The 21,138-nt window shown below is 34.8% G+C and overlaps 1 protein-coding gene across 1 annotated transcript in view; it reads left to right on the top strand.

The window, feature by feature from the left end:
• The first annotated feature begins 4,519 nt into the window (after positions 1–4,519).
• LOC145243529 (protein usf-like) overlaps positions 4,520–21,138 on the top strand; it is a 54,553-nt gene continuing 37,934 nt past the window's right edge. Inside the window, exon 1 of the mRNA XM_080106497.1 lies at positions 4,520–5,016. Coding sequence (XP_079962623.1) covers positions 4,904–5,016 — 113 coding nt within the window. The 5' untranslated portion in view covers positions 4,520–4,903. The remainder of the gene's footprint in view (positions 5,017–21,138) is intronic.

The raw sequence follows: 21,138 nt of genomic DNA, 5'->3' as shown, positions 1-21,138 counted from the left end.
AATGGCTGTTAAAGCAAATATGATGATAATTTTCCAAACTGTTGCCAATAATATTGATCTGGCAACAATTGAAATTCAACTTTGATCCTATGGTGTCTTCCTTCATTATTCACTGTTAAGAATATTTCCAATTGATTCATGGCTCAAATTCAAGTGTTCGCTTGAATGTGGTTCTCTTAATTATTTTAAGACTTGGGAGTAGGGGTGGACCAGACCTTTAATTTGCCAACAATCATTAATCTTGATTTTTTTGTAATCAGACTTTGTGAACAAATGTTGTAGATTATTTATTCTTATATTTAAAAAAAAATTTTTTCACCCAACACAAGGCATATTGCTACTTGAAATACTACTATTTGGGATTATGCCTAACAGGAGACTGTGAAGTGATGATCAGTGAGATGTCTGTTCACATTACATTTAAACTTCTGAAGGTTAGAACAGTCAGAGAAGCAGGAAACAGGGAGGGAATTCCAAAGTTTAGCAGTCCAGGAGAAGAAACTATTAGAGTAGAAGGGTTTCCAGCATCTAGGGACTTCAACAGTGAAGGGGTGGAATCTTGCTCCTTGTCAAGTGAGTCTGTGGTATGTAAGTCGAAGAGGTACAAGGGCTATGAGTTTGTGAGAGCACATTCAATTAAAGTACTTGCAGGCACAGAGATATGACATTGTGGTAATGGGACAGAGGCATTTGTCCACAGTGCCCATGGTAAAAGCTCCTTATCCCCCTCCCACTCCATTATGATTCTCTTCCAACTTTACTTATTGTAAACCAACCAATACGTTCATTTTTCAATCACCAAATAATAAAGTGTTATCCAATTTCAATAAAATACTCAGCATTCATTCCATGAATTATCTCTTTATTTATCATGATGAACAAAGAAATCCTAACCTCCTCAAAAGAAGGAGTTAATGCCTGGGGAGATGATATGACAACAAAATAGATACTAAGCTACTCCTCCTTACAACAAAAATGAGAAAATGAATAAATTCTGCACCACCCCTCCTCTTCAAAAAAAAAAAAATAGGTTGTCCTGGGAGGATGATATCATAAGGAACGAATACATGCTATACTGAAAATAGGAGGTAATGCCTGGGAGGTATGTTTCATGACGACTGAAAATTTCCGTCACTCTTTATCTGTGCCTAAACCTAAACGTAGATTCCATGAACAAAGCTTCTTTCTTAGAACTGCACACCTGTGGAACTCTCTTCCATTTACCTGCTTTCTAGCTGGCTACAATATGGCCATCTTCAAGTCCAATGTAAACAAGTTCTTAATGAGCCGTTCCTCTTAAGTAATCCCATTTACCAAATTTACACTTCTAACGATTACTATGATATTGTCCTTTTGACCACTACACACTCTTTAATCCTTATCCTCGAGTGGCCTCTGGCCTTGTTAAGTGGTGACTCCTTTGTAAAAAAAATATATATATATATATACTACATTACCTCCCCCACCCCCACCCCCCACACACACACACAAAAGGTGGTAATTCTTGAAAGGATGGCATCATGATGAACCAACAAACATATACTACACTCTGTTCCAAAAGAGAGAGTACAGCTTGGTAAGATGGTCTCACGACAATAGAATAAAAAAAGGAGATAATACCTAGGAGGATCTACCATAAATGGAGAAAATAATGATTGCGGACGTGGTAACATGACAGCAAAACATACCACACTACAGCCCCCCCCCCAAAAAAAAGAAGAAGAAAGTAGTCCCTATAAAGATGGTCTCATGATAATAAAACACGTACTACACTACCCTCTCTCTCTTTCAAAAGAGGTTGTAACAACTGAAAGGATTAACCCCATGCAAACAAATGGTACAAACAAAAATTGGAGAGAGTACTGGAAAACGAAAATCAGAAATTCCTCTCGGACATGGAAGTATAAACAGATAAACTCAACCAAGCAAAGAGACCGGACATGATGATAAACTATTGCCAAATTGTAGATTTTTCTGTCCCAGCAGGCCATAGAGTAAAGCTCAAATAGACTAAAAATGAAACACAGTAGTTGTCAGAGAATTAAAACAAAATATGGAACATGAAGAAAGCTAATGTCAATAATAGTAGGAGCACTAGGAATAATCCCCAAAAGAAAAATAAACATGAAAAAAGGCCAGAAGAAATTGGAATCAAAGGGAAGACTGAGACTATACTATGGGCAGTAATGATGAGAACACACAAGTATTTACTCATTTTTGGAAAGTTTTCTTTTATTGGTCACAACATTGCATACAATTGTTTCAGTCCCCAATGTTAGCATATAAGAATGTAACTGTTCATCAAATTATGATTTGCACAACTTGGGCTTCATCAGCGCATAGAAAAAAACAAAAACAACCCACATACAACACTATGAACACTAATAAGCCACACAATTGTAACCGAATTAAAATAAACACATTGTTTTTAAAATTACATTTTCACCCCAAACAAGGCACAGTGCCACTTTGATATAGAGGGCTACTATCCAGGACATAATTTGCAGGGATACTATGTAGGGAGTTGAACAGCAAGATGTCTGTTTACATTAAACTTCTGCATGTCAGTACAGTCAGGGAAGCAGGAGCACTGAAAGGAATTCCAAAGTCTAGTAGTTCTAGAGAAGAAGTAGAAGGCTTTCTGGTGTCTGTGTAGGGGTGGGATTTTGCTGTTAAGGGTATTTATGTCGAGGGCGTACAAGGGTTTAAAGTTCGTTGGAGCACCTACCATTAAAATACTTGTAAAACAGGCAGAGGGATGCAACATTTCGTCGATAGGACAGAGGTTGAAGCCTAGCTGACAGTGCAAGACCTATTAGGTAGGCAAATGCCTTTGGAGCCCTGTGTAAGCTTGAGAGACTAGAAGCAGATGCACCAGCCCAAATGTGGCAACAATACTCCATGCATGTGCGAATGGTGGCCTTGCAAAGGTACAGCATAAGTAACCCACCTTCTTCGCAGCAGCCTTCGCAATGCCCACGATGCATCTGTTCCAACTCATGTTCACTGTGGACATTAAGCCAAGGAGTTTACACAGAAGGAACTGAAACTGCAAGAAATCTTATAAACTGTACCCCCCCCCCACCAAAAAAATGGCATCACCCATGGCTGATACCACACAAAATAATCATGAAGTGCCAAGGAGAATGAAAAGACAGAGGAGGAAGAGAACTAACTGGAATCGTGAGAAGGAAAAAATCACAGAAAAGACCAATGACCATTGGCAGTGAGAAATCAATGGTGAGCAGCTGTTGCAATAACAAAAAGTCATTTCGAATGATTATCGAAAGAGATGGAGAGTACTTGTACATGGTTTCATACCTTTCTCAATCGGGTATTAAAATAGAAAATAAAAACAGCACCTTTCAATCCCGGAAAGGAGAAAGTAAAGCTGAGAAGGGTGGCCTCCTTACATTAAACTGTGAATATACAGAACGGGTAAAGAAGCTTTCGCCTTTCTAATGTTAAAAAGAGGTTTCTAAATAATGACATTTTTTAGAAATCCATTCTTAACATGAGGATGGGGGAAGGGGAAGGCGTTGTTAATTATTCTCTATCTTCACCGATTAAACAGATATTGCACTTCGATACTCGTCCAAATAATTGACATTTGTAACTTTTCAGGAAATTCTTAAAGAATATGCATCCTTTATTTTGAAGTTCTGTTTGCCATACAGATGTGTAAAAAGTGCATAATAGTTAACAAAAAGACATCGTAAACAAACAACAGCAACAACAAATAACTTATACCAAACGCTGTAGAATTGAATTATATACCAACCTGTATACTTTTAACTTGTTGAAACTGTTTTTAAATTGTTTTATTCCAATTTTTTAAAATCTATTCTTAAAACTAATGAGAAACAAAGACGGTCTGTTGATTAACTGTATTAGTAACAAAAAAATAACTATCACTAACCCTAAGTGGTTGCTTGCCACTCAGACTTAGAGTTAGTGGTAGAGTAAGTCATTTTTTAAATTATTTTTTTGCAACAGTTAAGCAACAGGTGTGTGTGTGTGTGTGTGTGTGTGTGTGTGTGTACGCGCGTGCGTGTGTGTGCGCGCGCGTGTGTATAAAGTTTTCATAAAGACCGCTTTAAACGAAATAAAATTTATGCACTTATGTTACCGTGATGAAATAATAACATTATTATTTAGAAAAACATTCTTAGCATGGGGAGAGGGATATTTTGTAATTATTCTGTATTTGCACGTAACAATTAAGTAAAAAAAAGATATCGTAAAACTTGAATTTAACTTGAAAATATTATTTTAAAAATAGTACGATAGCATGAGTGTATAACTAAGCATCTAAATTTTGAAAAAAAAAAATCAAACTTAAAAACAGTTGTAGCACGTTAAAAGTATACAGGTCGGTAGATAATTAAATTATACTGCGATTTATAAAAATTCCTTCTTTTTTCTTCTTTTTTCTTTTCTTTTACAATTTCTCTACTGTTAACTATTCTGCACCTTTAACTAAAAATGAAACGCGTGTCATAAAATTCAGTTAAACATTGATTCATGGCACATTATCTATTCCGACGAGGACAGACACGGGGCCTTCCGCAATGCGTAAATCGGTAGCAACAACACAACGGACACCGCAACACACAGTCAACGTGAAATAGTATTTCAAAACGAATTACTGTATTCGTAAGAACCTCGCCGTTATTTCTGAGTCGGGATTATTGCTTCTTGTGCGCTTATTGGAAAAACTGATCGCTCTGTTTGGCAATAAATATCCCAGCAGCGTTTCTCTTCCTTTCTTCTTTCTTTGCACTGGTTGCTTTCAAACTACCAAAAACACATCATCATCGCGAAGTACAAAAGAACTTCGCTAGAAGCTCTGCGAGAGTCACCTCCCTTCCACTTGTATAATTCCAGACACGATTTCGCAGAAATGGTGGCCTTATCAGGGCTGGCCGCTAAACACATGAAGCAAGACCTTCGAGCTGATCGAGGCAGCAACAAATCGCCATTCAATAACTTATTAAAGAATATGTCAACAGGCAGGTATGTATCTCAGTAATTTATTTCCGTGTACGCATGGTTAAATCATTCATAAAACGATAGAATTTTTCCTGTTTTCCACTTCGTTTTATGAATGGAATCATTGAATGAATGAATATTTTAGTGATTTAAAAAGAGGCGTTTATCATTGTTGTTGATGTTGTTATTTAAATTTGTGGGTTTATATATAGTTGATATTTCAGTTATTTCAAATAAATACGTTTTTGTAATAAAGTTGTCAATTAGCATCAATTTAATTAAAATTAAAAAACTTATATTTTACTTATTTATTTGCTTTTTAGCAATGTTGAGATATTTTAATTTGTGGCCTCTACAGGACGGGACCCATATCGATATTGTCATGTTGCCTATTGCGATTAAGGGAACAAACCGGAAATGGCCGAAGTAGTTTACGGTTTGAAAGTGGCCAAAAAAGAAATAAACAAAAATAAAATTTCAGACGACACTAAAGCATGCGGATGCAAAACCAGGTTGGGTTAGATTAGGATTAAGGTTGGTTAGAGTAAAAAATAAATAAAAATAATACCCCCCCCCAAAAAAAAAGAAAGTTTAAAGAAACTTGGCCGAAAAAAAAAAAATTAACACGAAGTAAGTGGCAATTGATTTATTTTAAAACTTGAGTCAGAGGAAAATGAAAAATGTTTTTTTTTGTTTGTTTTGTTTTTTTTATATATTCCATTTTCACCCCAAACAAGGCACAGTGCCACTTTGGTTTAGGGGGCTACTATCGAGGACATGTTGCACGAGGGATACTATGAAGGGAGTTTAGCAGCAAGATGTCTGTTCATATTATATTTGAACTTCTGCATGTCAGTACAGTTGGGAAAGCAGGGACTTCCTGAAGGAAGTTCCAAAGTTTAGCAGCTCTGGGGAAGAAACTATTAGAGTAGAAGGCTTTCTACCTCTAGGGATCTCTACTATGTAGGGGTGGGATTTTGCTGATTGTCGGGGGTATTTACGTCGAATAAGGGCTTGTAGTTCGTCAGATCATCCATCATTAAAATACTTGTAAAACAGGCAGAGGGATGCAACATTTCGTCGATAGGACAGAGGTTGAAGCCTAGCTGACAGTGCGGGACCTATCAGGTTGGCAACTGTCTTTGGAATCCTGTCTTAGTAAGAGAGACTAGAAGCAAATGCACCAGCCCAAATGTGACAACAATAATCGATACATGAGTGAATGATGGCCTTTTAGAGGTACAGAATACTTTCAGGTGTAAGTAACTTTCTAGCACGGTAGAGAGAGCCCACCTTCCTCACAACAGGCCTGTTTTATTTAATGTTAGTACTAAATGAATGTTCGGCAATGGTCTGTTTCGTAAATCGCAATCGGAAAAATTTGGGATCCCCAGCTAGAACAACATGATAAGAAAATTATATATATATATATATATAACTACTTAATTTACTCACATAAAATTAATATATGAAAGTATAGATTTATGCGTAAACTTTAAGTATTTATTTCAAAAGTGCTCAATATGTAGGTAGAGCTAGTTAGTAATTTATAAAATATATATGGCGATTAAGCTACACTGAATATTCCGCGTTTCATCCACTCTAGGACTCCTCACGTATGTAAATTAGATTAGAATCATATTTTGACTTATCCATCCTAATAATATAGAAGTAAAAAAAACTTTTGATTTGTAATCATGCAAGAATTCCCCCTATATTATAATAAACAAGAATAAAGAAAAATCTGTATGATATATATGCGTGATAAAATGAAAATATCATATTCCAAAAATCACATAACTTGGTCAAATAGTTTTAGAAAACCATCTTTAAGTGATTAATGGGTATTTATTACAAGATAAATCTACTAAGTATGAATTATGGTTGAGTTATCTTACTTTGTTTCTTGAAATTATTTTCAAAATTGTAGGCGAGATAGTTACTTACCAGATACTCACAAAATTTGATTTTCTTATTTAAAAATAAAACTGTGATGAATTTACATAATTTTTGGAATATGATATTTTCGTTTCACCACGGGTATGCACATCATACAGATTTTTCTTTATTTTCTTTATTTTTTTATATTGGGTGAATTCATAGTTTATGAATTCCCGTATGTCATCAAAGTGAAACAGTGGTAGTGGTTGTGACCCAACGGGGCAGGTTCTTATTGATTCATTGTTTTAAATTTCAATGTGAAATAATTTCAAAAAGGTTTATATGGCGTAAAAACAAACCAAAGTAATAATATTAATGATGATGATGATGATTCTTCAATAATGGGAAGATGACCAAATGTTTTTTGCATTCCTAAAAATATGTTTCGCGTTGTAATGTACTACTTGCAGACTTCCAATTCCAAATAAATACCGAACTGGTGGATTGCCCAGAATGTAACAAGTTTTTCCTACATTTAAATTCTTGTCTAAGAAGCGCAAAACATTCTTATTACATTTTTCTCTATTTTCCGAAACAATTTGTTAAAGAGGTGGGAGTGGGGGTGAAATTGAATGTTAATGGCCAAACACAATCTTCGACTCTATAATAAAGAGCAATAGGCAAGTGTATAGAATAATCAACAGGAGAAAAAGGGTGAAATAATAATAATAATAATAATAATAATAATAAATAGTTAATAAATAACTGCTACCAAAGGCAATAAATCTTACTTTTCTACCTACCTGCCTATTTTTGTGTTTTAAAATCTTTGCAACCATTTTTAATTTTTATTTAAAGAGTTCAGTAAAATATATTACATTAGCATCAAAATCCAAAAATAGTGCACAGATATATATATATATATATATATATATATATATATATATATATATATATATATATATATATATGAACGCATGATAAAATGATTTATGGAAAAGTCATTTGTTTTAGTTAACAAAAACTGAACATCAACAACCAATAATTGTACGGTCGTTTCTGAGACGATACAAAAAAGTTTTATTTGAATAAAGACTCATCATCAGCATCAGGTAAGTACGGGCAAAATGAATGCCGATGCTCAAAATGTATAAACCTTTTGACCCCTCCCTTTACTTAAAAATTCACCAAAACATCAGGAAATTAACCAATTTTAATGAAATTTTCAGTATTTATCAAATAATGATCGCGGAATATAATGAACTAATTATTTTTATTTTAATCTGAGTGGAAATGTATTATTTTGTTTAAACAAAAAATACCTTTACTAAAGTTATGGTTTTCAGTAGTAAATAAAAAATGCAAGAATTTATTTTTGCTTTTTTTTTATATAAATAAAGCATTGTAATTTGTAAAACTAAAAAAAATAAAATAATTTTTACAGGAACATTATGAAAAAAGCCTCTAAAGTCTGTATTAATGAATTCGATATAACTCGAAGAAAAATGAATTTCTCAAACTATCGGTATTACCATTGAATTAAGCATTGTTTATTTAATAGTTTCACACAAAAAAAAATTATAATAGCAAAAATATTTCTACTTTTTTCTTTAACTTACAGATTTTGCATAATTTTTATATGCAAGATTTTTATAATTTCCTTGCTTGCAAGAATGTGAAACTTTCGGCGTAACATAATTTTTATATAATCTCAAATAATAATTAAAAAAAATATTAATTAAAAAACTGGAACATAAAAAATGATTAAAAATGATAAAAATTGATACAAACGTTCAGAATAGGAATGTATGGATGCACGTTTGGGGGGGGGGAATAAAAAAGAAGAAATCTGACACCCTTACCTCCTTTTACTATCACGACTTAATTTTGAAACAATGTTTTGATTGGCTGAAATTTTGGGCTTCCTTTATAATCGTGTTTACAAAATTTTAGTTTGTTGCGTTTTTGGTGAACAGTAAATTACTGCTTTTTGACGACTAATTAAGTTATTTTTGCACAAACAAGGTGTTTTTTTTATATTTAATTCAATATCTTAGGATTTACTTTATTAATTATCTTTGAAATAGACCCAGAAAACTAATATTTATCTTTTTAAAAGATTTTTACAATGAATTTATTTAGCTTCAAAATTTAGCTGAATTGGTTAGCTCACTGTGAAAACATTTTTCATGACTTTTTTCACGTGTACAAATATTGTTTTCCTTTAGTAAATTAACTTTCGTCTCTAATCTTTCAAATACAATCAAAAAGTAGTCGGAAACCTTGTGCGAACCTTTTCTAGTCTCGCACAAAAACACACATTCACATTTCAAGCTATGTCATATACATACGCGCACACAAACATATGCCCCCACGTCCACACACGTACATATATTCACGTTCGCGTACATACACTCACATTCACGTATATATACACACACGCTAACGCACACATATGTACTCACACACGCATACACGAACACACACATGGACGACGTCACTTCCGCTTTCTAAGGAAATACACATGCACAAAAGACACTCTGGAAACGAGTATAAAACAAAAGAGCAATAACCGGTTTCTTCCTTTTAGGACCAGCTCTCGACCAGAGAGGTTGGGCTAACCAGCCGCCTCCCTTTCGGGAGGCGCACGCTCGCGCACGTTCACGTCCCCTGCGACTATGTATGGGGCACGAGCCAACAGACAGTACCTACACTCTTTCTCTATCTACTACTGGTCCCTGAGAACACCTTCGCGTAGCTGATTGCTAACTGACGTCAACTCTCTATCCTCTACTTTGTCTACGCGCTGGGCTATCATACTCATTTTCACTACAACACTCATTTCTCTTCCCATGTGCGAACAAACGATAGTGACCCGAACTTGAGATGAACACACATTTCCTATTCTTTCTACAACACCAGTCCCGCAATGAACATTGGTTGCACACACGCGGACATGAACACATGTTATGACTAAAACGTTCATTCCTTCAACAGTAAATAAACAACACGTTTATCTTATCCATCACTTGAGTCTTTTGTTTCCTTCAATTCCATTCGTTTCATTATTTTCTTGTGGCGAGCTAGGGTATTATACTCTGGTCCGTTACAACCTACAAAAAAATTATGATAAATCGGCTTTCAAAACTAGGTCCCCCTATTTTTGCCCGCCCATTTTTGCCCATACCTAGCATCAGGACATTAAAAAAATGTTAAATGTATGATTAACACCAAATTGAGAAAACCAAAATATCATACAACAAATCAAGGTTGTTGTTTAAAAAGAGGCAAATATAATCAACTCTGAAAAATGGTTATGATGGCAATATGAGGAAAGTAGGTATATTATTTAAACGAAGGCTTACAATAATTTTTTTATATATCAAATACAAATTACAAAATGGAAAAACATAATGACAAATTGTAGAGAGTATTATAAAAATTAGCCCTTATAAGCATTTCTCTAAGTAGATTATCCCAACATCGGCATTGTGCACTATTCTTAGAGTTTTACTTCGCATTTAAAGACTTTGATATGCATGCACATACAACTTATTCAGACCAAATACCAACATGATATTTTTGTGAGGATTTCTTTAACCAAAAACCCAAAAGTGGACTTAATTTTTTGGCGCTTTTTCACATTGAACACAGATATTAAAAACTCTTTTGAGGATTATTTAACCTTCAAATTATATACCGGATATTAATTTTCAAGATGTTTTACATCGCAGCACTGTCATCTTACTCGGATTAATCTTCCAAGGATTTGAGCTGGATTACATATAAACCATCGGCTTTTTTATTTTTATTTTTTGCCCTCGCTTAGATGTTTATCTTTTTTATTTTTTATTACATATATTTCTTTATCTTCTATTTATTATGTATTTTTTCTAGTTCCACTTTATTTTCTTCCACTTCTTATACCTTTTGGTTTTTATTTTCACGCTTTTCCTTAATCCTTATTATATCATCCCCCCAATGTGGGGTTTTCTTTTTTTTTTCATTTCTAATGTAAATGGTTTTAAGACGGTGTTATCTTTTTACTAGTGATGGGATGATTCCAACATTTTTTTTCCGATTCAGATACAATTACCGAGTCTGTTTTTCATTTCTGTTTCCGATTCTTTTAATATTTCTTAACCTTTAATTAAAGATTCGATGCTTTTTAAAAATGTTTAACTGGCTGTAACCCCCCCCCCCATCCTCGACCTCCTTGTAATGTCCACATATATTTTGCAAAACGTAAAAATACACTTGGGAGGGAGGTCGTATATTACAAGAGTAGATCTTTCTAAAGTTTTCCTTGTAATTGATTGAAAATTTTGAGACAAGGTTATTTTCATAAACGATTAAAAATAATCAATGATTGGTATGCAAAATAAGAAAATAGTTTAGGAACAGAATAGTTAACAAAGGCAGTCCCATATCAAGAATGAATATCTACATAATAATATTTAAAAAACCATTCTTAATATTGTGATGGCTGTTAACTATTCTCTACCTTCATACTATGAAGAAACGTTGATATATTTTTTTCTTGCAGTTATAAAGATTTTGTTGGTTAGATTGATTTGCGTTAGTGTAAAGAAAAAAAAATGATAATAATAATAATAAAAGTAATAATAGTAGCAATAATAATAATAATAATAAAAGTAATAATAATAATAATAATAATAATAGATTAACACCTTTAGATAAATGACTCTACCAAAATGAGATTCTACTTTTTTTTAGATGATTACATGGCAGATAAAAAGAAACAATTATTTTAGAATTTCGAGTAGGAAAGCAGTTTCGCATATAAACGTGAAATGATTATCATTTCCGGCCCATTCTAACTTCAGACCTTATCTAACCGCTCAAAAATCAAAACAAAATACATTTAGAACATAACATTTTCGCTCGATTGTTGACATTTATTTGATGTGTTTTTATCAGGCTTTTGTTTATTTTTGATTTTGAGCTGTTATCAAGAGTCCTTGTGAAAAGTTTATGGGCAGCCATTATTTTTAATTCTAACTCAACAGAGTGGACACTAAGTTTGTTTTGAACTAAAAACATACTTTAAAATAAGCTTAAACACAAATAAGTTTATCCAGATAAGAATAACAGTCTTGCCTTTGGTAACATTTGTTTGTTTTTCATCTCTTTTTTGTGTTGTTTTGTTAGTTACAGTAATAAATGCTCGAATCTCATTCTTCTTTGGGAGAAGGCGTCTAAGTTTAAATGTAGATATAATTTTCTTTTTAATTGGAAAACTTCTAAAGATTTTTATCTATAGTTTTCACTTGTGTCTTAAGCCAAAAAGTACCACAAACATTTATTATTTTAGAAGAAGCCAATGACGATGTCCAGACATTGTTAACGAAATTGAAAAATCTTGTCCAGAGGATTTTAAATCTTTTGAACATATGCTAAAAGATTTACAAAGGGCTATTGTGCCAATAAAAGAAATAAATTAGATTCTGAAAATCATTAATTAAATCTAGGAGTGGGACAAACCACAGACATCTAATGCTGATACCTTGTTAAAAGATACCAGCAGCACAATCTTACCTGGACACAATATTCAGTGTACCCAAGCAAGTTCATCAACCAAGATCAGGAGCAACAGAGTCAGCAACTCTAAAATTAGGAGCTCGATCAAGATCAAGATGACTAATACGTCAACCAAGATGGATACAAGATTTCACAAGCTAAACGAACTTGTATCTCAACATCAAAGAGCTTGTGAGGGGGGGATGTTATATATATATATATATATATATATATATATATATATATATATATATATGACAGACATTTTACTCCAGACTTTCGATTTGGGACTTCCCGTAAATGACTTTCCATTAATAAAATGTACTAATAATCTCACTCCGATGTTTATCTTTTTCTTTATACCTTTTCTAAAGGACATCAGGATTTCTACTCTCTCATAATAACCTGGAATACATGCTTGAAGAGTAAGAACAAATTATTTAATCACTATAACACTCCCAAATGTATAAACAAAGTTTATCTCAATATAGTTTCCAACCATGTATGTGAAACAACAATACAAGATTGATAACCCATTCCTGGTCCTGAATCTCATGTTGCAAATGAACGACTTTTGATAAATAATAAATTTGTGTTCATTTTACTTCATCAAGGAAAAGTTAAAAGATCATTTTGGAATCGGAAATTAGGCTCCAATTTTTCCAGTGCCTATTCCAATATCCAAAAAAAGTTTCGATTGTTCCAATTAATCCTCCCATAACTACTTTTTACCCTTATCTTTGTATAATGCTGGCTTTTCTCCTCTTTTTATGAAAAGCATTTAGCTTCAAAATGCCATGGCCTAACGAGGTCTCTCTCTCTCTCTCTCTCTCTCTCTCTCTCTCTCTCTTTCTTATTTTCACTCTTATTGACCTGATCATATAGTAAAGTTTCTTTGTAACTTTATTACTTACCTTTTCAATTTATTCTATAAATTGGTCCTCTTAACTAGATAGTGCTTTTTCTATTCTAATAGGTTTGTTTTATTATTAAAAAAAAATATTTTTAAGGTTCATTTATTATATATATATATATATATATCTCCCACCGCATACAAAATTTTTTAATAGAATATATTTGTTGTTTTCACGTCGGTTTCTATTTAACCCATAGTTGGGGCCCTAACAGGTACTACCACTCTGGGTCAGAGTGGACCTGGGAGCAATGGTAATTAAAGGGTGGCTCCACACTCCCCAAAGCCCACAAGCTGGGGCCTCACCACTGGATATAATTTAAGGTCATATCCAGGACCCCCATTGAGGGACTTTTACCCTCTGCAGGAGGGCAGTCGGCGTATTCTAATGCCCCACCGACAGGGCCGCAAGGATAAGGATGGTGGGGAGGAAGCAGTGATAGAATGTATCCTCACTCGCCTTAAGTCTCTTTTCTCCCCATTGTCTTTCTCTATTCTTTTCTACTTATATGATGCTGTCCTTGACTTTTTCTTGCCAGGCTATATTACATAATCGCCATGGCTGGTTGTTTAAAATGCATTTGTCCAGTCTATATAATGTTTGCATGTACTTTTGTCACTGGCACAAAATATATATACACACACAGTGGAATAAAAACCACTGGCAGTGAAGTAAAAATCACAACACAGTTGATCTACAAAAATACATTTTGTGTTTATTTCACTCCAACAATCAGTTTTTCTGTGACAATTTGTTATTCTTTTATTTGATGTTCACTGAAAGGAGCAGGGGGTTGCATGGTTAGACGGTTGGCGAGTGAAGAAAATGGTGACATGTGCTGCAGCTTCTCTCTCTCTCTCTCTCTCCCTCTCTCTTTCTCTGTGACGATTTTATTTATAAAGACATTCTTTGCATTGGAATTTTTAATATTTCCATTGTCTATTGTCTCAACCGTTTGACCGATATTTGCTCAGATATTTTTGGGTCAAATTATCCATTCTGTTAGACAATGTTGAAAATATGAATTCTTCACATTTGAATCCATTTGTGTGTGTGCAACCCATCAAATGTTTTTCTTCCTGGCGTTGCCTGCCAATATCTAACAGTTATGCGATCTGATATCTCTGACTCAAAGTTTTGTAGTTGAATGCCACAAGTCTTCAGATCTCTGTAGGTGTACTTAAAGTGCAGACTTGATTGTCTGGTTGGTCATATTCCAAGACAAGCTTGCCATATAGGATATATTTTGGGATGTGACCGTCTTCCATTTTGCACACATAACTGAGCTAGTGCAGGTGTCACTAAATGAGAATGGCAAACATGCTTGGCATGGACAAAACATCAGTGTTTGTGACTCAATCCTGCCAGATGTTGCTTCCCTCTGCCTGTTCTACAAGTACTTTACTGGTGAATGCTCTGACGAACTGCAAGCACTTTTACCCCCTCGACGTAAATACCCCCGACAAGCAGCTAAATCCCACCCCTTCACAGTAGAGATCCTTAGATGTAAGAGAGCATTCTACCCCAGTAGTTTTTTCCCCAGGACCGCTAGACTTTGGAATTCCTTTCTGAGTCCCTTCTTCCTCAACTGTACTGACATGCAGAAGTTCAAGTGTAACATGAACTGACATCTTTCTGCCCAACTCCCTACACAGTACCCCTGCAACTTAGGTCCCTGATAGTAGCCCCATACATCAAAGTGGCAATATGCCTTGTTTGGGGTGAAAATGTAAAAAAAAATTTTTTTTAAATAAATTAAAAAAAAAAAAAAAGATGATGCCTAAGAGACGTCTGAGTTTGTGCATGTAGAAAGCATTCAGTCTTCATTCTTGGTGTGAGTACAAAGTCCAGGACTCCCTACCATAACCCGACGATACACCCTCATCTTTGTGTTAGGCGATGGCAATCACTGCTTTGTTTATCTTCATGTTGAGCTCTGTGTTCAGATACTGGAGATGGTGGAGCCGAGGTAGGGGAACTTGTCTACCACTTCCAGAGTGTGGTCACTGATAGTGATTGTAGGGTTGGTGTTGACACCTTGGCCCATGATGTTGGGTTTCTTCACACTGATTATGAGTGTGAACTCTGTGCATGCATTCTCAAAGTGGAAGATGAGTTGTTGAAGGTTTTCATCATTGAGCAGTGAGAGCTGTATTATCTGCAAAGAGCATCTCTTTAATGAGCACTTGCTAATAAATAAATAGAATAAGCAAAAAACTATGGAACGTGAAAGGTTAAATAGGTTTCTATCGCTCCTAGTGTGGTGAAAGGTCTTATTTGACTCATGAAATGCATAGCGCAGTAGCAAGGAGAAGATACCAAAGAGCATAGGTATCAAGATGCATCCTTGCTTCATGCCACTCTTGATTGGTAAGGGGTCCGAGGATGATCCATCATTTCAGACGGTACCCATCGTGCCATCGTGGAATGATATGATCATTCTCAAGAGTTTGAGGGAGGGGGGGGTCCAATCCTGAGAAGGAGGGTGAAAAGACACATCTGACTGACCAAGTCAAATGCCTTGATCAGGTTGACGAAGGCTGGATACAAAGGACATCTCCATTCACAGCACCTTTCTTGTCGTTACTTGATTGAGAATACCATAACTATGGTTGCCTGTTTGACCCAAAACCCACACTGTTACTCTGGGTAAATTCGGTCAGCTAGCAATTGAAGGGGTTGAAGGCCACCTGTGCAAAGGCTTTACTCACAAGCTAAGGAGGGAAATCCTATGATAGTTGATAGTCACTATAGTCACCCTTATTCTTGTAGAGTGTGACTATCCTTGCGTCCCGCATATTCTAGGGAATCCTACCCTTTTCCCAGCACTGTAGCAGGAGCCCATGGAAGTGACCCAGCAATGAGTTCTCCCTTCCTGCTTTCCCTATCTTTGTCATTGCTTGAAGCCTTTCCACAGGAGAGTGAGTCAATGGCAGTCATCAATTCATTAATGATAGGTGGTGAGTCGAGCTCGTCTATGGTGAGCAGTGACATTGTGTTCTCGATGGCTTTGTCACTGACAACATTTTCCATGGAGTACAGCTTTTGGTAGTGCTCAGCCTATCTTTCCATTTGTTTACTGTATTCTTTGATCTCTGCTGAGGTGGACTTGATGGGTGTGATCTTCAAGACACTAGGACTGAAGGCTTTCTTCATTCCATCATACACAGCTCTGGTATTGACACTATTCACAGCTTTCTGAATGTCAGTAGTCATTGGCGCACTTACAAGAGATCCTTTTGGCATTGCTACAAGCTTCTCTATACATGGTTAGTGTTTTCTCACAGGGCTGTCTCTTATACTCCAGAGGAACTGCTCCTTCTGCAGTCATGGCAGGTTTCATCTCCTCTATCCCAGCCTTGAACCAGTCTTCTTTACCTTTTCCTAAAAGGTGTTAATGGCAGCTTTCTACACTGTATTGCGGATGAAGTCCCATTGTGCCTGGACGCAGTCTTAGGGGCAATCATGCAGAGCCTTGTCGATAGCCTTAGAGAAACGTACCCGGGGTTCTTGCATCAGCACTCCTGATATATGAACACTAGGGTGACACTTCTGCTTGAAGTGATGGATCGGTCTACGATGAAGATGCACCTTTTTGCTGACTAGGGAGTGAGTGAGTGATCAGCATCACAGTCGGCACTGTGATAACTGCGTGTGAGGAGCACATGGTTCAACATAGATCTCTGGGTAATAACAAAATCCAGCTGGTGCCAATGCTTGGATCTGGGATGTCTCCAGAACATTCTGTAGTCTAGCTTAGTGGCAAAAAAAGGTGATAGTGATGTATAGATTTCTGTGGGAGCAGAGTTACAGTAGCTGCTGGCCATTCTCATGTATAGTTTTTAAATAAAATACTTTATATTATCTCTAGTAGAACCTACAATGGAACGCTTTTTTGTTATTTTTCAACTAACTGATGATACAAGCTGTATATAAATATATATAATTTGAATTTTTCAAGGGATAATTGCGTCTATCTTGTATCCATAAAAAAAAAATTTTAATGGCAAAAAGAAACTAAAACTTGTGGAATATTTATTGATTGAAGTCCGATTGTTAAAATGTCACATATATATTTTCTATTCTTTAATTCCGGGTACTTAAAATTTATACAAAACAAACACATCAATGTTGGTCATATTTTCCATAACAGGCAAGTACATTCTTGATGTTGATTCTTTCCATTTATATTTTAATTACTCGTTTTTAACGATGTATTTTCTTATATATTTTTTTAAATAAACTCAAGTCATTGTTTTTGTGACTGAGCTTCCATTATGCCCCACCCCCGTAAATTGTTCGCAACAAATGCCCCTCCAGCTACAACAACCATCAACAATTCTCCTCGCTTTCTATATATGTGCCTACAGTTAAACGAAAATTCCCAGAGAAGAGTTTCTTTATTAAAACTGTCCATCTATGAAACAGAATACTATGAGACTGCTTTCCAGCTGACTATAACATGGTCGTTTTTAAGTCTAAAGTTTTTGTTGAGCCGTCCTCTTAAATAATTAACCTTACCCAAGTTCCTCCATTACTGATCATCTTGTTTGACCATCTGCCTCACTTATCAACACTTATCCTGGAGTAGCCTCTGGGCCTTGATAAGTGGTGACCTCCAAGTAAAAAATAAATAAGACAAACACCTTAAAATTCATGTTCTTGCAGCAGAATAAATTGTGGAATTTCTTTGTCGACCAGATAAATTATTTTCTTCAAATATATTCTGTATAAAACACAATAAAGCAATCATTCTAATAAATAAATAAAATTAATTACTATGATTAAACATAAATCTTTGTTTGCATTAGTTATTTTTTTTTAACTTGCCTCCCTACGAGGGCAAAGTTAGACACAAGGTCGGTTTTTAATGTGGGGATAATCCAGCTCCTCCAAAAAGAGGCACTCTGGATAGGAAAAAAAAAAAAAATTACCTCAGTTATGAAGGATTTCTCCTCCACTTATTGAGGACAGAAAAGGTCGTGTAGCATCAGAGCAGATACTACACTGTGATATCCATTGGAGAATAGAACACTACATTACCAAATATAAATAGCTGTATGCTATATTACCAAATATAAATAGCTGTATGCTATATTACCAAATATAAATAGCTGTATGCTATATTACCAAATATAAATAGCTGTATGCTATATTACCAAATATAAATAGCTGTATGCTATATTACCAAATATAAATAGCTGTATGCTATATTACCAAATATAAATAGCTGTATTCTATATTACCAAATATAAATAGCTGTATGCCATATTACTAAATATAAATAGCTGTTTACTATATTATTTGTAGAAAATGGCTTGTTTGAGAAGGATTTCTTCTAAATAAATATTTGGGATTATTTAATTTCTAAAAAAAAAAAAAAGTGGTAGTAGGCAGGCAGGTTCGAACCTGTACTTCGAAGAAAGAAAAGAATGTGAAAAAAAATGTGACATAGGTTTAAATTAAAGCTAGTCAATCGAAAAGAGGGGACGTGTTTCGAAAATATCGGTGAAAAAAGCGATCCCTCCCTGTAGAAACGTGCCCAGTTGTGGGTGAATGAATTAATGTTTTTATATTTGTCGTCCAAAGTGTCGAGCTTCAAAATGATACTGATCTTGTGAAAATCCGTCGCCTCTGTCGAAAGCTTTAGGCAGACATACAAACATACAAACATTTAAGCAGATTTTTGGGCTTTATATTATAGACAATTAATTTTCTTTGGTAATGTTTTTGCTTATTCGATTTATATTATAGACAATTAATTTTCTTTGGTAATGTTTTTGCTTATTCGATTTATATTATAGACAATTAATTTTCTTTGGTAATGTTTTTGCTTATTCGATTTATTTATTAACAATTAATTTTCTTTGGTAATGTTTTTGCTTATTCGATTTATATTATAGACAATTAATTTTCTTTGGTAATGTTTTTGCTTATTCGATTTATTTATTAACAATTAATTTTCTTTGGTAATGTTTTTGCTTATTCGATTTATTTATTAACAATTAATTTTCTTTGGTAATGTTTTTGCTTATTCGATTTATTTATTAACAATTAATTTTCTTACTGTTATTGATTATTTCCAGTTTTTATTGTAAGGAAACTCTCACTTCCCTGAAGAAAATCGCGGATTGGGGCAAAATTAAGATTGTCTTAGTCTAGAAGGATATCTGCTTCACAGACTGAGGACAGATGGGAAGAACTAACAAGCAAATAAAACGATGAATGGTTTCAGCATTTTCGTTTTTCCTTATGTTATATTTGCATTAAAAAGTTCTTTATATGTGAGTCTTTTATTGCCAATTCTTTTCTGCAACTTTCGCTCCATACTTTTTCTTTTTTATTCACGTTAACTCACTTGGACGTAATGGGCTACTATTTGGGACCATGCCTAGGAAAGATTAACAAGATGTTGGTTTACATTACATGTAAACTTCTGCATATCAGCTCAACCAGGGAAAGAGAGAGCAGGAAGGGAATTCCAAAGTCTAGCTGTTCGAAGTAAGAAACTATTAGAAACTTTCTGGCATTTAGCGACCTTGACAATGAATGGATGAGATTTTGTTGCTAAGCGGGTTTGTCAGGGATATGTACGTCAAAGGGGCACAAGTGCAACGAGTTCATCAGAGCGCATTCAGTTCAAATATTTGTAAAACAGGCACAGAGATACGATATTGCGGCGATGGGACAGGGATTGGAGCTTAGTTGACAAAGTGGGACGGATTAGATTCGAAACTTTTTTTGGACCCTATCCAAGAGGGAGAGGCACAAGCCCAGATGTGGCAACAATACTCCAAACATGGGCGAATGGTGGCCTTGTAGAGGTACAGGATAATCTCCGGTGTAAGTAGTTTTGTAGCATGATAGAGGGAAGGCACTTTCTATACAGCAGCCTTCACAATGTCCTCCAGTTCATATTGCCCGTTAATGCTAGTGTTCTAGATATAAAACATGAATTATCTTATTTTCATTAATGATTTTGCCATTTATCTTCATTGCCGTCATTTCGTGTCTGTGCATGACTCGCTTAATCTTCCTCGTCTTATCAGTTTAGCTAAATTCTAAATAAATAAAATTTCTTTTCATGCAGAAAGAAATATAGAGATGTTCCTGAGAGTTTCTAAGGTTTTATTTTTGGAGAGAATTTATTTGCACAAGAGAAAGAGACTAAAATTCTCTTAATTATTTAACGTCTTAATTAAATCATCCGGTGACATGCAAACGGATCTTTGAAGGGTTATTTCACTCTTAGTGATATTCAAAGTTTTCTTTCTACATTATTGATAGTTCATCAATAATGTAGAAAGAAAACTTTCTCTCGCAACCCATGGCAGACTCGCATTATTCAATGTTCCTAGTTCAACTTCCATCAACAGACTCCAATTATTTGCGGTTTCTTTTGCATGGCTTTCAAAGACATTCTCATTTGAAAGCTTTTGTTTTCTTTTAACTCAACAAACGTGACATTATTTTAGTTTCCTCTCGTGTCCTGTTGTGTCTATGCCATTTGACCTGCTGCCCTTTGGCTCAATTTTATGTCACCCATGTTTGATTCACCCCAGATTTGAGTCATCATGACATGTACTCAGTGTCAAACTTTATACTAGCTGACTTAATCGCTATTCGACATGAGGTCCCTTATATGCAACGCATACTTTTGTTTAAATTTCATTATATTTGCCCTTTCTTTCATAGGTTCTATTAGCAAAACATAACAAAATGTTAACAGCTACTTCTAATTCGTTCGATTTTAGTTAGAACTTATCAAATACAATGAAGTACTACATTTATGGTAGCACATCTAAGACAG

This window comes from Euprymna scolopes, chromosome 22 (genome assembly GCF_053919585.1).
Source record: "Euprymna scolopes isolate OS-2025 chromosome 22, ASM5391958v1, whole genome shotgun sequence".
Taxonomy (NCBI): domain Eukaryota; kingdom Metazoa; phylum Mollusca; class Cephalopoda; order Sepiida; family Sepiolidae; genus Euprymna; species Euprymna scolopes.
This window is presented reverse-complemented; position numbering and strand designations above follow the sequence as displayed.